Here is a 17625-nt window from a genome sequence, read left to right as displayed (position 1 = left end):
AATCTAAAATAAGTTTATTAAAAATAAGTCCAGTTAGAAAACATGCACAGACATTTAACAGAAGAAAATATACAGACAGCAAATAAGCATATTAAAGGTGTTCAACACCATTAACTACTATGGAAATATAAATTAAACCACCACATATCACTACACAGCTGTCAGAATGGTTAAAATATAATGACAATACCAAATACTGATAGGATGCCAAGAAACTCACACATTGCTAGGAGGAATGTAAAATGGTATAGTTACTCTAAAAAGGTTTGGGGGGGTTCCTAAAAAATTAAACATGCAATTACCATAAATGACCCATAACTGCACTTCTGGGATTGATCCCAAAGAAATGAAAACTATGTCCACACAAAAACCTATACATGAATGTACATAGCAGCTTTATTCATCATAATAGCCAAAAACTGGAAACCAGACGTCTTTCAACAGGTGAATAGTTAAATTGTTGTACATCCATACCATAGACTACTACTCAGCAAAAAGGAAAACAAATCTATTGATACAGGAAACAACTCTGCTGAATCTTGAGAATTATGCTAAGTGTGAAAAAAAAAAATCTCTAAAGGTTGCATACTGTATAATTCTACTTATATAACATTCTTATAAGGACAAAATTCAGAAATGTAGAACAGATTAGTGATTGCAGGCTAGTATGGTAGGAAAGAAGTAAATGTGGAAATGAAAGTTCAAAAGAAGGGATAACTGTGGTAATGGAATTTTCCTGTATCTCAATTGGTTCAATGTCAGTATCCTCATTGTGACATTGCAATAAGCAAAAACTCTGCACTGTTTCTTAAAATTAAATATGAATTACAATTACCTCAAAACTTAAAGAACTTTAGTCCTCCCAGTTAAATTTGTGTTTCAGAAAAACAATCATCTTTAGTACCTGTATGTCCTATGCAATATTTGAAGCACTTGTAATAAAAAATGACCTATTGTTTATCTGAAAATCAAATTTAACTGGGAGTCCTATACTTTATTTGGCAATATTACTCTTGGTATTAGCCCTCCAAAATGAAACATATTGCAAAATAGACATTTAGGGACCTCCCTGGTTGTGCAAGGGTTAAGACACACAGCACTATGAAGCAATCCACAGCAACTGCAGCATGAGTTTGATCCCCAGCCAGGGAGGTGACCCACATGGCACAGCGGACCTCTCCTGTCTCGCCCTCTGCTCCCCTCAGCAGTGTATTTCAGTACATCTGCCTATTCTACTCCCCACTCTGTCTCTGGTGAATCCTCTCACATCCCCCACCCCTGCATCTTTGGCCTGCACCCGGCTCTTGCATGCATAAATCAATAAATCTTCAAAAAAAAAAAAAAGACATTTAAGGGTTGGCTGAGAGAAAATGTGAAGCCACTAAATCCTTACTTTCAGCAGCTGGCACCTCCTCTGCTTCATTTTGTACATTTGTGAGACTGTCACAGTGAGATAAATTATAAAAAGTACAAAACACTCCTGGCTTTCAGATGAGGAAGAAAGCTATCCAGAAAATTTACCCTTCCAAATTTCAGAGTTAAAATAGCTATTCCATTCCAAGAAAGATTGTGGAAAAAAATAGCCAGAAAGCATTTTCTAAAAACAATGAGACTCTAGTATATAACACAACAGTAAGAAAGCATATCCAAGAATAGACTAAGAGATCAAGAAAGAAAGAAAAAGCAATGTTAGAGAAATCTGTTATTATACAAGAAATCATCATTAAAATTCTCAGAGATATAAAGTGCTACATCCATAAACAAGAGCAGAATCCCAGAAGAAACAAAGAATATTTAAAATTATGATAGGACAAATGTAAGATTCAAAGAAGAGTTGGAAAATAAAAAAAAGTCAATCTCCCACAAAGTACAGGCAAACTAAAGGCAAAATATGAAAATGAGGGAAAAGTAAAGATTCCATTTAGAAGGTCAATAATAGAAATAACAAGAATTCTGGAAAGAGTTAAAAAGAGTTAACAGACTGGAATAGGAATCAAGACTAGAATACAAGAATCAAGATAATTTCATAGGAGTTAAGGGTATGAGTTTCCAGAATGAAATGTGCCCAGCAAAATGTTCAAAAACATTTTTAATAGTTTAACCAGTCACAGCCAGTAAATTTTAGAGCAGAAGGGACAAAAATATCCTACAATTTGCAAAGAGAAAAATCAGGTTTTATGTCAATGATCAAGAAAACACATTTAAATACATAAGATGTAGAAAAAAATTATTTCCCATGCACCCTTTCCTAGTGAGCTACTGGAAAACATGTTCTACTACCAAAAGGAAGGAATAAACAAAAGAAAAAGACACAGGCTACAAAAAACAAGAAACCAACAAGAAATGTGAAAAGAATCCCCAGGATAAAGACCCCACAATGATAGAGTATGCACCAAGATCATATCAGTTCTCCAATCAGAAGATTCTAAGATAGTCTTCTTCTTCAGGAATTTGAAATTGGTAAAATTTATGTCTGAATATCTTGAGAAAATTTAGACAAATCATGGAAGGTTTGAGTTCATAAACAATTAATTCCATGAAAATTTGTTCAGGAAAGGCAAAGTAATCACCATTAACTGCATGATAGCTGGCCAGCATTTACAGTCATAATCACGTATAACAGAAATGCTGTCTGACTAGATTAAGTAGTTAGGTGGATAAGGAACTGAGATGTGTGTATTAGCAGATAAACCAAAATCCTCATCCTCTATAATACAATATGAGTAGAAATAACCTAAAACTGACAAGTCAAGAGGCAATGCAATTCTGTTAAAAATGTGGAGATAAATTTTTTCCACTCAATGCAAAGTTGCTCTTATACAAGGAAAACTGGCAATAGAAGAATGAATGCTTCTCAGAGAATTGACTCTTTAAACTCAAAACTTCCATAGGATGATCTGAGTCTTTATCTTTTTTTTTATTTTTTTTTTTAATTTTTCAATTAATTAATTAATTAATTAATTTATATAAGCACTGGGTACAGTCAGAAGCGCGGGAGGGTGAGAGAATTCACCAGAGCGGGATGCAGAGCAGGCAGAAGGACCGAAGTACACTGCTGAGGGGAGCAGCGGGCGGCAGGAGAGGCCTGCGCGCTGTGTGGGACCCTCCTCCGGTGGCTGGGGAGCAGCGGGGATCGAACCGGCGCTGCAGAGGCTGCGGGCAGCTTCGCAACCCAGCGCTCAACCGCTGCGCCACCGGGGAGGCCCTGATCTGAGTCTTTAAATTCACATTTTAAAGATTTATTTATTTATACAAGAACTGGCGTACAAAGGCGCGGGAGGGTGAGAGAACTCACCAGAGACAGAGCGGGGACCAGAACAGGCAGAGGGACCGAAAACACTGCTGAGGGGAGCAGTGGGGGAGACAGGAGAGGTCTGCCACGCCATGTGGGTATCTCCCTGGCTGGCTGGGAATCGAACCCGTGCTGCAGAGGCTGTGGACAGCTTCACAGCCCTGTGTTCAACACACTGCGCAACCAGGGAGGCCCTAAATTCACAATTTTTAAAAAAAGATGAAAAACTCCAGTTTTCGGTAGCTCTCCTGCCCACCTGTGACTATGCAGGTGTTTCACCTTTTCTCTTTGCAAAGCAGCAGAGGTAGCTCTTTCTGCCCTCTTATGACTACAAGAATCTTTTTTCCTAATAAACTTGTTATTTTAGAACATAAACCCTCCAGTTATCAAATATCCATCTCCCCCATACCATTTTAATGCCATTTTTATCTATATTCCTCATCTATTTTTTAATTGGCCTAGCTTTAATGGCATTATATTACCCAACTAAACAGCTTTTTTCAAAACCCTATATTTGAAATTATTTAAGAGTAGACACAAGGTTTTTGATTTAATATTAACACAAATATAACCCATCCTCCAGATACTTCATTAGGGCTATGTGTCTAAATATTTATAGTGACATTTATATTTGGAACAATAGTGGCTAATTATAAAGATAATTATATATAACATGCCAAGTCTGGACAATTTTATTCTAGATTTTTACAAATATTACCCCCAAAGTCATATAAATTAAGGTATACTTTTTAAAAGTTTTTATTTGAAATTTCAAGAAAACGCTGTAATTACTCAGTCTGGTGTCAATGTTAAAGCAAAAACCAAATCCAGGGCCTCCCTGGTGGTGCAAGGGGTTAAGCACAGCATTATGAAGCTATCCACAGCCTTTGCAGCACGAGTAAGATCCCCAGGCCAGGGAGCAACCCACATGGCACAGCAGACCTCGCCTGACTTGCCTGCCGCTCCCCTCAGCAATGTATTTCAGTCAGTCTGCCTGTTCTGTTCCCCACTCTGTCTCTTGTGAATCCTCTCACCCCCTGCACCTCTGGCCTGTACCCCAGTTCTTGTATGCATAAGTAAATAATAAAGCTTTTTAAGAAAAAAAAACTCACCAAATCCACAAATCATAAATACTATTTTTCTTCTTAAAATCCATTATTTTCTGAAACAGATTACCAACTTAAGTTTTCCTTTTATACTGGCATTTGGAATCATTTTAACATGGTTTACTTCTTTAAGCTCTGAAAGTGTACTGATCTTAAATATCTTACTATAATTGAAAATATAAATCCAGAAGCAATAGCCTTTTCTTAGAGAATTCCAATTAATAACTGTACAAGAAATGAAAGAAATAGAAAATCACCATTAGAACATCACAGTAGTAACTGACACAGCAAGATATGCTAATGGATACAAAAATGATTTCTGCTTACAGAAACAGGACATTTGCATAGTCTCAAAGCATCTCCATCAAATATTTAGTTATTAAGGAAAACATAGGAATTGTACAGTAGAAAATCCTAGCAGACACCACCCTAGGTAGCAATTAAGGGTAACAACACCAGAAATACATTACAACATCAGGTGTCATGCTACAGTATCACAGATTAGAGGACACAACAGAAACATGACAGTTAAGTGCAAGGTTGAATTCTGGAATGTTGAAAAGACTAAGAAAATCTCTACTTTTTATAAACTCCCTACTTTGGATAAATAGTGTTGTATCAAGGATAACTTCTTAATTTCACAAATGTTCTATGGTTATGTAAGATGTTAACAAGAAGTTGGGTGAAGCAACTACAGAAATGACTATTTTTTACAATCTTCAGTAAGTCTAAAATTATCTAAAAATTAAAAAAATAAATGTTAAAAAGCACACGCATATGTATATATGTACATAATATGTATAATTATACATATAAATCAAGACTTCATGGGCACTCAGTTAAATAGCAATGTTCCCTCCTGTCTTAATCATTGTCTTACTGGTTTATAATAGCTGTAAGGTTCTCTTTCCTCTAAATTTTTAGTTCCGAGTATAATTTTAAATTTTCATAGAAAAATTTTTAACATTCCTTTATTAGGCCAAAAATAAAAATCCTAGAATAAAATTATCACCACCTTATCTCATAAAAATCATTCATCCCAACTATAAGACCTAGCCAATATTTTTACTTTCTTTCTTCTCATTATATATGTTTTATTTTGTGTACAAGGAGTGGAAAAGACTGATAGATTCATTATCACTAATAGACCTGGAAGTCTAGAAAAAAATGTTATCACTTTGACATCTTAAGAGATGTCTTTCCAGTAACAGATATTGTATAGAATTCACTTCAGATGTGAAAACTAAGTTACTTACCTAAGCCTTTTCTACATGACAGCATAGAGCTAACCAAGTGAACCCAGCGAAAGCCCTTAGAGTATCCCTTCCTTAAATCTGGCTCTAAAACATTATTAATGGTAATAATCATCTTTTAAAAATAAAACAGGCAATATTGTCCATGTAATTTAATCTAGGGAAATAAAGACAAACACCAAATCTACCTTAAAAGAAGAAAATAATTTCCCACTCTAGCTATGGCTGATTCATTCCCTGAGCATGAATCCTCTTTTACCCTCATTTCTGACTATAAACTAAGTTGAAATTTGCTCATAGGAATCTTGGTGGTGAAATTAATATTTTAGATAGGTAATAACATTTGCAGATAGTCATAATTTATTACTTTTGCAATAATAAATAGCTATTATTTCCACTCACTGTGGCATTTAATTTTTTATCTGTATTTATCACAATGCTCTGTATGGAAGCAGCAGTAGTGAAAAGATAGTTATATTTTGTAAAAGAAAGAAAAAGGAATTTTATAAGTGAATCTTTATCCAAATAAAATAAAAAAGCAACATTTTCATTCCTATGCCAATGCCATTTCCAAATTCACCTTCCACTAGTAACATGAAAAGCAAAGGGGCAAAACGCTAGCCTAATGATCTATACAAAAAAGGAGACAATTTACTTCAGGAACTCACTACACACTGCAATATATTCAAGTGATGAAAAGATACAAATTCATTCAGAATTGCCAAACTATCTGGCTGTCAATATAGTCTCTTGAATAATTATATTAAACATATTACTACAAAATGTACCAAGAAGTAGAGAATACTATATTTGTGAACTGCAAATAACAAAACAAAACAAAGATCCCAGAAGGCAAACGTCCAAATTGTAATTTACACATAAAGTATATGCTGAAAGCAGTCACAACTTACAAAAATGTGACAAGATTTTTTTAAATAAGATGTTTTAAAAAACAGAGCCTGTTTGTCTCAGATTATCCAGTCTCATCTGTTAGGATTCTGACAAGCCTGTTACATAAAGTATATTTCCCTCCTGCTGATAAGAAGCAGTTTATAAATATCCATAAATTTCTTAAGGAGTAAGTCTACTTGGCAATATTGATAACTCCATAGCTTCCTATTACATTCATTGGTCTGAAAACAACATAACTAAAGTGTTCTTCCAAGTCCTATACCAGTTTTTCAAGTCCTTTACCAGTTTTTCAAGTTTTAAATCCAAGTTGGCGTGTATTGCTTCTTATATCAACAGGAGTTTCAAAATGAGGGTGATTAACCAAAACCAAGAGTTCTTTGGTCAAGTTAATAACAGGCTTCCCCTTTATTCTAAATCCTTTTATAATCCCTTTTTTTCCAATTTTTCCAGTATGGCCTGGATTTTACAAACAGCCTCTTTCCTGGCCTGCCGGACAGAGTCCTGGCCCCCAGTTTCAACTGAATCCAGTTCCAAAAGTTCCTTGGTTAGCATTTCTTCCAGAAGCCAGTACGCTTTGTCTGTCTTTTTTCCTATGAACTCTTCTACTTCTTGCTCAAGATATTGGACCTTCTCCAGAACATGTATGATTTTTTTAATACTTGGGGGCGTACCTTCATCTGAAGATGATAAACACTCTTCAGGAAGATTATTACTTTGATCTTGATTGCTGGGATGTTCATTGGTGGCATTATCATACAGCTGGGGCTCAGCACTATATTGGACTTGGGAATCCAAAAGATCTGAATTATCATTGTTCACTGTCCCCGAGGGCTCATACTGATGGACACTGCATGGAAAGTTGTGCCGGTTCATAACTTGATCTGATTGGCTATAGGGGTATGAGGAATCCTTAGAGTAGGAGAGTAAAAAGGAGAGAAGAGTTACTTTAATGGGAATCCATCAAAATCACATTTGTCAGCCCACATCTTTCACTTGACCAGGAAGATTCCCCACCAATAAAACTGAACCTTTCTCCTTAATCATTTGAGAAAAACACAGCACTAAAAAGAGAAAAGGGAATGCTCTGTCAAAAGGCAGAGAATTCTGGGTATAATGGCTGGAATCTACCCTGAAGCAGGTCATCATCAGGAATACCTCATAATCTATCCTTACCACCTCACAATACACCCAGTGACTTAGTCAATAGGAATTAGGTTTTTTCTCCTAAAGAGTAAAACCTAAAGACAATCATGAAAAGGAACTGGCCACAAGTAAATGATATTCAAACCTATAGTTCAATTCAACTATTCAAACTAATACTGTATATATTTTTACATTGGTTTTTTGTCTTCTACCTACAGATTGAGGTAATAAAATGCCATCTTTGATTTTATTTAACATTTATATAATATTACAACAAACATTAAATAAGCATTCCTTTTTTTTAAGGATGTGAATGTAAAACTGCTTGAAAAAAGGAAGTCTATGAAAAGGGGTGGGGGGGGCCACTGGCCTAGGTAAAGCCACCAACTTTTTGCAGTTTCCATTTAAACAGATGAATGCAGAGAAGTTCCAGGTTGAACTCTCTTAATTACTCAAACATCAAAAGAACTTTCTTTTTTTCTTCAAAAGAACATTTTAAAAGGTCCCCTACCTTGGGCTGCTGGGGTGGAGTTGAAGGAGGGGGTTGAGGAGATCCACTGCTAGGCCATGGTGAAGTATTTTCACTTATGTAGAGATTCCCAGGTGGTGCTGCTGGCGCAGCAGAAGGCCAAGGATAACGAGTTCCCATTCCATAAGTACCAGGAGAAGCCCATGAGTCCTCCTGTGGTCGTACACTTGGCCCTGGTTGTGGAACACTACGATTACCATCTCCATAAGGATAAGGAGGCAGGGTCATTCCAGGGTTCTAGATTGAGAGGAAGGAAATTGTGGTCATTGCCCAAAAACACCTAAAAGTAATGAAAATGTTCTAGTCTAAACCACAGCATAAATCTGTTCCATAAATACTATTAAGTGTACCCATATGCTAAAAGGAAGCACAAATAGATATATTAGAACTCTTCTTGAAGTTAACAGAGAAATAAACATGATATCATTCATAAAACATTAAAAATTACAAGCCTAACAGGGCACTAAAAAGACTAGATAGGGAAACTTTCAAGCAAAAATTCTCTAAAGATTTCTTCCAATATAAAAATACTATAATTATGACATTTTTAAGATACCCTCAGCTAAAATCCACCTACTGGAATAACTGTGAGAAATAAAGGTGAGAAAGGTGTCAATGTAAAATTTGTCCTGTCATTACAGTCACCTCTAGAATTCAGTGAGTATCTGAAATGTTTTCCTAAATAGATACCCTTCCAAAGTTCACAATTCAAAAGGGAGAGACTGAAAACTGCTCACCTGTGAAGCAGGAGGATATCCTGGAACCTGCCCCCTTAGAGGGGGTGCTTCTGCTTGGCAGTCCTGTTGAGAATACATCCAACGAGAGACTGGTGTTGGGCTGTTGCCGGGTGAACAGTAAGTGCTTGGAACCTCTGTGGAGTAATTGGTCTGAGTATATCCAGGTGTGTAATAAGCCCCAGAATATGATGCAGTACTAGCCCCAGGGCCAGTGGGGTATTGTGGACCATACGCTCCATTTGTATAAGAATTCAAACTCTATAAAAAAGCAAAGTTGAGGGAAAAAAGATGAATGAGTAGAAAAGCTAAAATGCCCTGACTTAAAGCCCAACTCTGAAAACTTTGGGAAAAAAGAAGTTAATAATTAGTGAAAATATGAATTACCTAAGTAACTTCTAAAGCATTCTTTCTTTCATACAATTATATATATTAAACTCATATTATCACTGTAGACTTTATGTCTTAACAATGAAGAGTATATTGTTGTTAAGTGAAGTGATGACTTTAGAACTGTGTTTCTCAAAAATTCCGTAAGTACACCTGACAATAATACCTAATAGCAGAGCACCTGTACCCACAAACTGGGTCTGGAAAACCTGGGAGAATGGTAAAAGAATAACTGTGATACAACAGAAAGAAAAAAAGACAACAGTGACAAACCTAGCTCTGCCTTAGGCTTTGTATTTAACCTCTCTGAGCTTTAGTTTCTCCATCAGGAAAATGGAGATCGTAAATTTATCTTACAGGGTTACCGTGAAAATTAAATGTGATGACATGTATTACATGCTTAGCATAGTATTTGATATATAGTATACTCAATAAATGGGAATTATCACTGTTGTAAATATTATGTGGCAAGGTCAAGAAATAAGATCTGATTCGAAAGTCCATGTTCTCTGTACTATACTACTCTATTTCCCAGATAATAACAGACAACAGAGACAATTGCTCATATATTTTTGCTGATACGCAGAAATCCTTAGTTTAATAATCCAAACAAGATGAAACTAAACTCTAAAATATAAATGACTATATTAATGTTTTCTATTAATTTCTACTTCACTTTTTAAAAATGATAAAAATAGAATCAAATTTTCCTGAATTCATGTGTTTCTAAAACTACATACTATATGAGTTTTGAAAATTTATCACAAAAATTCCAAAGACCAGTTTAAAAAAAAAAAAAACTACATAATGCTTTCCACTTTAGGTAGAAGAGTAAGGATCCTGACACCTTATACAACGTTAATGACTGAAGAAAATGAAACTCCTATTTGATTCCTACCTAACCCATCAAAAAGTGGGATGGATCAAAGAAGTTGGGAGGTCATAATTCTGTGGAAAATAAATTCTTTTTTTTTAACAGTTTTATTTTATTATTATTTTTTAATTTACTTATTTATACAAGCACTGGGTACAGTCAGAAGCGCGGGAGGGTGAGAGAATTCACCAGAGCCAGAGCGGGGAGCAGAAAAGGCAGACTGATGAAGAAATACACTGCTGAGGGGAGCAGCGGGCACGGCAGGAGAGGTCTGTCGCGCCATGTGGGACCCTCATCAGTTGCCGGGGATTGAACCTGCACTGCAGAGGCTGTGGGCAGCTTCGCAGCCCAGCGCTCAACCGCTGTGCCACCAGGGGAGGTCCTGTGGAAACTAAATTCTTAGCCAAGTTTTTGTGGCAAGAGGATAAATGATAAGACTATTATCAGTACCTGACCAAAGAATTCCATGCAGGGTCAGATTCAAAGGAAGAGGCTGCGAGACACTGACCCACCCCTTTGTAAAAGTAACTGGGAGGCTATTAAAGTCTTCTGTCTATAGGCTGCAGTGGATAAATAATCTCTTAACCCCACACGTGCAGTTGGAAACTTGATAAAATATCATATGACTTTTTTTTTTAAGATTTATTTATTTATGCATACAGAACTGGGGTACAGGCCAGAGGTGCGGGGGTGTGTGTGTTTGAGAGAGGATTCACCAGAAAGACAGTGGGGAGAGGAACAGGCAGACTGACTGAAATACACTGCTGAGGGGAGCAGCGGGTGAGACAGGAGAGGTCTGCTGCACCATGTGGGTAGCTCCCTATTCGGGGATCGAACCTGTACTGCAGTGGCTGCTGATAGCTTCATAGTGCTGTGCTTAACTCCTTGCGCCAGCAGGGAGGCCCCCATATGACTTCTTTAGTACTACTGTTCAACTTCAAGAAATCCTTCCTAAGGAAATATGCACATTTAATATGAATATACTAGGAAGGTATAAAGTTGGTCACTGCAGTATTACTTATATATAATTACAAAATTGTAAACAACCTAAAAGATGTAATAATGAAATGATTAAGTACATTCTGGGCAATTCATTAAGGGAATGTTATTCTGTCTTAAATACTCAGACTAGACTAGATATTTAAATGATATTAAAGAATTATTTTTAGTTTTTTCTTTGAAAAATGGCATTATGGTACTGTTTTTAAACTTCCTTGTATTTTAAAAATACACACTTAAGTATTTATAAGTGAAATAACGTATGTCTGGTATTTGCATTAAAATACTCCAAGGATATAGAAGAAACAAGACGGCCATGTAGTAATATTTATTGACGCTGAGAAATGGGTACATGGGAGATTATTATGCTAGTCTCACTACTTTATGTTTGAATTTTTCTTAAAATTAAAAAAAAAGAGTTCCTGATACTTTACCTATAATAAGAAAAGTACATATGATTAATGAAAAGTCACATAAAAATATACATTACAATAGTTTAAAGCTGTGTAAACATGACAACAAAAAGACCAAAAACAAATTTATTAAACTATGGATATTTTAAAAATTTTTAGTAATAATGTATTACTTTATAGTAAAAAAAATAATATGCTATTAAAAATGTCATGAAATCTCAAATGTGACTAGAATCCAGTGGGTTGCTAGGACCATAGCTACTTCATCAGTGTCCAAGTAGACTATTTTAATGAAGGGAAACATGTATCTAAGGACAACAGCTATGATTTAAAACCTGTCAGCTGATATGGCAACAAATGAAACCTGATACTGAGCAATTATAAAAATTAAGTAACATCTTTGACAGTCACTGAATTTCTGAAAACTCTCATTATGGATTACAGAAGAAACCAAGAGCCCAGAGTTTTCAAAACTCAGAGACAGTCCAACTGCTGTTCTTGTTCTAGATGTAAATGTAGAAAAGACATAACATTCAAATGTCAGATTAATGTTACACCATATGGTGTCTCATTGCAAGACAAAAATTACCAGTATGAAATACTTTTCCAAAAGGTGGTGAACTGTGCTATAGCTGTAGAGTCCAAAGAGGAGAAAAATGGCCAGGTCTCTCACCCACAAAAAGGTACAGGTTCAATGGGGTCTCTTTTCATTTGGTACATGAACATTAAACAGTAAATAGTTGCAAAAAAAGAGACAAAAAGAAGGATTTCCCTCTAGCAACCACATCTTATCAGAACTAGCAACTTGAATTTCTACTAATATTCATTTTTGGATTTCCCAAATCTATTATCATCCACTGGTTGCTTCCTCATGCAGTTCTCCACTTACAGAAGTATTTCAATTTTTGTCTCATAGGCGCTCTTGATGACAGTACTTCATAAGCTTGTTTTATAACCTATTTTCCCTTTTAATTAAAAAAGTGTTACAGGTTTGACCAATGTCTTTTGGTATCATGATTTCACAATTCAGAAAGTCATAAAGTGACCTCAGTTTTTGGTTTAGCCCATTTCTATCCCCAGGCACTCAATGGTTCTGTGCAATCTCCCAGAAACCAAAAGATTATCTTCTTTATCAGAAAATCAGTGTGATAACATTCAAGCCTTCCATCCTTCTTTTAGAAGATGGTGGAAAAGAAGCTTTAAGAAAGCAAGTTGCATTAATAGCCAACAAGAAGATTTTAAACAAAACAACAACAAAAACTACAATCATTACTAGAAAACCTGCATGTTTATTATCCAAATTATTTCCTGGTTTTCAGATGTCTTCCATGAATTAATACCTCTTTTCCCAAGTACCTTAGTTATGGATCACAGAGCTGCAACATGAATTTTACAAAAGAACAAGGAGTCAAGAGAATATGTATTAGCCTTACAGTTGCTAAAGATGTGGCTAAGGATGACCTAATGATCATTATTTCAGGAATGCATCAAGGTTTTTAAGTTATACTAACAGTAGTTTGGCTGCACAAACAAGAAAATAAAGGTGTTCCTGGCCCAGTTTCAGAGCCTTGATACAGAGGCCAAAGAGGAAGAAAATGCTTCTGGGGTGAGAAGACAGACTTCTTTCACCTCCAGAAGTTTGTGATAGAAATGAGGGAGTCAAGAGCAAATAAGAAACAAATTTAGTTTAAAGAACTCAGAGAATACCTCACGAACTTCATCAACAGTCTGGTGAGACAATATCTTCTGCCTCCAGAGACAGCCTCTGTATGAGATGATGTACTTCAGTGCTGCTCACACCCTGCTCCATGAAATCGCCCTACATGCTCCTCTCAACAATCCTTACTATTAGCTGAAGAATGAAGCTCTGAAAAATGAGGAAAGCTATATTTCAAAGATTGTCCCCAAAACCTGCATAGCAAATATACTGCACCTGGAACACAGCAGGCTAATCAACTTTGTGGACTGATCAGGGACTTAGTAACATGAACAATTTCTAAAAAAAAAAAGGGGGGGGGTATAAATTCCACACTCTGAAAAAAAATTGCATGAAACTAGGCATCCTTGGTTGAATAGAACTATTTCTACAGAATTTTAAGATTTATAAAGCCTACCAACAGAAGAATGATCATGAGGCAAAGCTAACATGAGGCAGAAGTTAGACCCCAACTATGAGTGAAACCATTTAATTTTTTAAAAAGAAACCAGTTATATCTATGTATTACTACAAGAGTCTATTTTGGTCAGAAGATAAATGTATAATCCCCATATATTTCACCAGAAAAGGCACTTAACCCCATACAGGTCTATGTCTAAAATACCTTTGGATTTAGAATGCAGTAACTTGGAATATCTAAAAGCTCTCTCACAATATTGCTGTTGCTTTCTAGTCATGAGTAAATTATAAGTGAACTCTGAATATATATAATAACTACATGTACTAAATTCCTTTTTAAGGAGAGAAAAAAAGGAAAACAAAAGGAAAAACAATCTTTATTAATAAGATCAATTTATGAAATGAGAAAAATTAACATTATTGAGAAAGATTGTGACTCATGATTTTAAGTTTTGTTTTCCTCTTACACTAACTGTAAAAGTAACAGACGGTAGTCCCCAAATTGAAACAGTCACTCCCAGTGAAAATACCACCTGCCTTTTGTGCTGACATTGGAAACAGATTCTAAAATTCACTTGAAATTGCAATGAACCCATGATAGCCAAAACAATCTTGAAAAAGAATGGAAAACTCACACTTCCCAATCTCAAATTTTACTAAATTTATATTAATCCAAATAGTTTGGCGCTGGCATAAACATCTAAATCAATGGAGCAGAAATGAGAGTTCAGAAATAAACTCGTGCATTTATGGTCAATTGACATTAGACAAGAATACCAAGGTAATGTAATTGGAAAAGAACAGTCTTTCAATAGATGTTGCTGAGACACATGGATAATGACATGTAAAAGAATGAAGTTGGACCATACTTCACATCTTATATGCCACATACAAAAATTCACAATGGATTATTGACCTAAATGTAAGCATTAAAACTAATTTTTAATTATTTTTTAAAAAAAGATTTATTTCTTTATGTGTATAGAAATAATGTGTGGTGTAGGCCAGAAGTGTAGAGGTGTAGAGGTGAGAGGATTCACCAGAGACAGAGTGGGAAGCACAACAGGCAGACCTACTAAAATACACTGCTAAGGGGAACAGTAGGCAAGACAGGAGAGGTCTGCTGTGCCATATGTGGGCTAACTCCCTGGCTGGGGATCAAACTCAGGCCTCGGCAGTGATAGTGCTGAGACTTAACCCCTAAGCCACCAGAAAGGCCCATATTTTTTAAAAATTTTTTTCAAAGTTTTTTTATTTATTTATGCACACAAGAGCTGGGGTGTAGGCCAGAGGTGTGGGGAGGGGGGGATGGGAGAAGGATTTAAAAGGATTCACCACAGGGCCTCCCCTGGTGGCGCAGCAGTTGAGCGCTGGGCTGCGAAGCTCTGCAGCGCCGTTTGGCTCTGAGCCGATTCGATCCCCGGCCACTGGCGAGGGTCCCACATGGCACACAGACCTCTCCTGCTGCCCGCTGCTCCCCTCAGCAGTGTATTTCATCACTCTGCCTGTTCTGTTCCCCGCTCTGGAGAATTCTCTCACCCTACCACGCTTCTGACTGTACCCAGTGCTTGTATAAATAAATAAACAAATCTTTTAAATAAAAAAATAAAAGTATTCACCACAGACAGAGTGGGGTGCAGAACAGGTAGATCTATTGAAATACACTGCTGAGGGGAGTAGCAGGAGAGACAGGAAAGGTCTGCTGCACTATGTGGATTAGCTCCCTGGCTGGGCATCGAGCTTGTACTACATAGCTTCACAGTGTTGAGACTTAACCCTTTGCACCACCAGGGAGGCCCCTATTTTTTTAATTCTTAGAAGAAAACATGGCAATAAAGTGTACAACAAAATAAAAACAATGAAATGAAAAATATTTATGTTTCTAAGGATATGGTCAAGAGAGTGAAAAGAAAACCCACAGAATGGAAGAAAGTATTTGCAAATCATATTTCATAGCAGACTTATATCTAGAATATATAACTGAACTTTCATAATTCAACAATAAAGACAACCATCCCAATTTAAAAATGGGCAAAGGATCTCAATAAATATATGAGCAAATGTTCATGGGGATCTGCAAATCAAACCCACAATGAGATATTACTTCCCACCCAGTTTGGATGGTTAGTCAAAAACAAAAAATAACAAATATTGGCAAAAAGGGGAAGAAACTGAAACCCTCATTCGCTGTTTATGAGAGCGTAAATTGATGTAGTTGGTTTGGAAAAGTTTGGCAGCTTCTAAAATTGTTAAATCAGAATTTCCAGTATTTCACCTCTTAGGTATACACCCAAGAGAAATGAAAACATATGTCCACATAAAAAGGTGTACACAAATGTTTATAACAACATTATTCTTAACAAAGGATTAAAAAAACTCAAATTTTTATCAACTAATAAATAAATAAATAAATGTGGTATATCAATAGAGTGGCATATTATTTGGCTATAGGAAGAAATGAAGTGTTGACATATGCTATAACATGAACATTATGCTAAATAAAAGAAGTCAGTCGTAAGATATTTATAATATGATTTCATTTATACAAAATGTCCAAAATAGGTAAATTCATAGAGACAAAAAGTAGATTAAAGGGCACCATACGATGAAAGGTGGGAGGAATGAGGTGACAGGTACAGTTTCTATTTAGAATAAAAAATAGTGATGATAGCTGCACAACTTTGTAAGTACACTAAAAACAAGTAAATCGTACACTTTAAAGGGTAAATTTTATGGGATATGGCCAAACCACAAGAAAGTAGCATTAAGTAATAACTATGCCTGCTTTTCAATTTCAGTCACAGAAATGAGACTGACACAAGAAATGGAAGTTTTATAGGTAGAAACACGATTTTTTCTTTAGTTTGCATTCTACTATCTGTTCAACATCATCCTAAAATTAATACATACTAGCATATAAAAAAAACCTGACAAATTTTATATTTTCCTTAATAAATAAATCTTGAACTGACTTCAATTAAGTTTTTCTGGTTCAAAATCAATCTTAAAGGATTACATCACCAAGTCAATGAGAAAAAGACATGATTTTTTTTTAAATTGAGTTAATTATTCAGCCCCATGAAGAAACATATTTCCATTATTTCAGCCTATATATCACTAATAAATTAGAACATAACTGAAAATAGAATTTGATTATATGGGATCTCTGTTAGTAGTTTATGGTGATCTTAAAATTTCATTCTGCAGAAAACATCAGTTTACAGAAAATTCTGGGTCTAAAATTCTGTGGATTCAATTGAAAACTCTTCAAATGCAGGTGATTTAAAACTGTATATACTGCAATCATAATTTTTTTTTTAAATTTATATTTTTTTAATAGAGGCATGTTTTTATTTATTTATTTAGTTAGTTTTTGTTTGTTTGTTTATACATGCACTGGGTACAGTCAGAAGCACAGGAGGGTGAGAGAATTCACCAGAGCCAGAGCGGGGAGCAGAGCAGGCAGAAGGACTGAAGTACACTGCTGAGGGGAGCAGCGGGCGGCAGGAGAGGTTTGCGCGCCATGTGGGGCCCTCCTCCAGTGGCCGGGGAGCAGCCGGGGATTGAACCGGCGCCGCAGAGGCCGCGGGCAGCTTCGCAACCCAGCGCTCAAACGCTGCGCCACCGGGGAGGCCCTGCAATCATAATTTTTAAGACCTTATTTGCACATATGGTATCTTGACAGAAAAAATAAATAAATACACAAATATGACAACTATTGTTTTATTAGAGTGTCTGGATTATGGATGATTAATTTTTTAAGACATTTCCTCATTGGTACAATCATTTTGAAAAGTAATTTGGCTATATTTAACGTACACCAAAACCCAACAATACCATATCCTAGGGAAATTCCTGTCTCCT

At 35.9% G+C, this 17625-nt stretch overlaps 1 protein-coding gene and 1 pseudogene across 2 annotated transcripts in view; one reads left to right on the top strand and one right to left on the bottom strand.

Annotated features, from left to right (window-relative positions):
- The window catches only part of BAG4 (BAG cochaperone 4), a 39430-nt gene continuing 21805 nt past the window's right edge, over positions 1–17625 (bottom strand). For both annotated transcript variants that reach the window (XM_037526052.2, XM_037526051.2), the window contains 3 exons: positions 8973–9230; positions 8218–8472; positions 1–7472 (listed from right to left, as the gene is read on the bottom strand). In XM_037526052.2, coding sequence (XP_037381949.1) covers positions 6984–7472; positions 8218–8472; positions 8973–9230 — 1002 coding nt within the window. In that variant the 3' untranslated portion in view covers positions 1–6983. The remainder of the gene's footprint in view (positions 7473–8217; positions 8473–8972; positions 9231–17625) is intronic.
- On the top strand, positions 12733–13614 carry LOC119257815 (origin recognition complex subunit 3-like; annotated as a pseudogene).

This window comes from Talpa occidentalis, unplaced genomic scaffold, assembly GCF_014898055.3.
Source record: "Talpa occidentalis isolate TD23 unplaced genomic scaffold, MPIMG_talOcc4v2.1 talOcc4.4, whole genome shotgun sequence".
In the NCBI taxonomy this organism is placed as follows: domain Eukaryota; kingdom Metazoa; phylum Chordata; class Mammalia; order Eulipotyphla; family Talpidae; genus Talpa; species Talpa occidentalis.
This window is presented reverse-complemented; position numbering and strand designations above follow the sequence as displayed.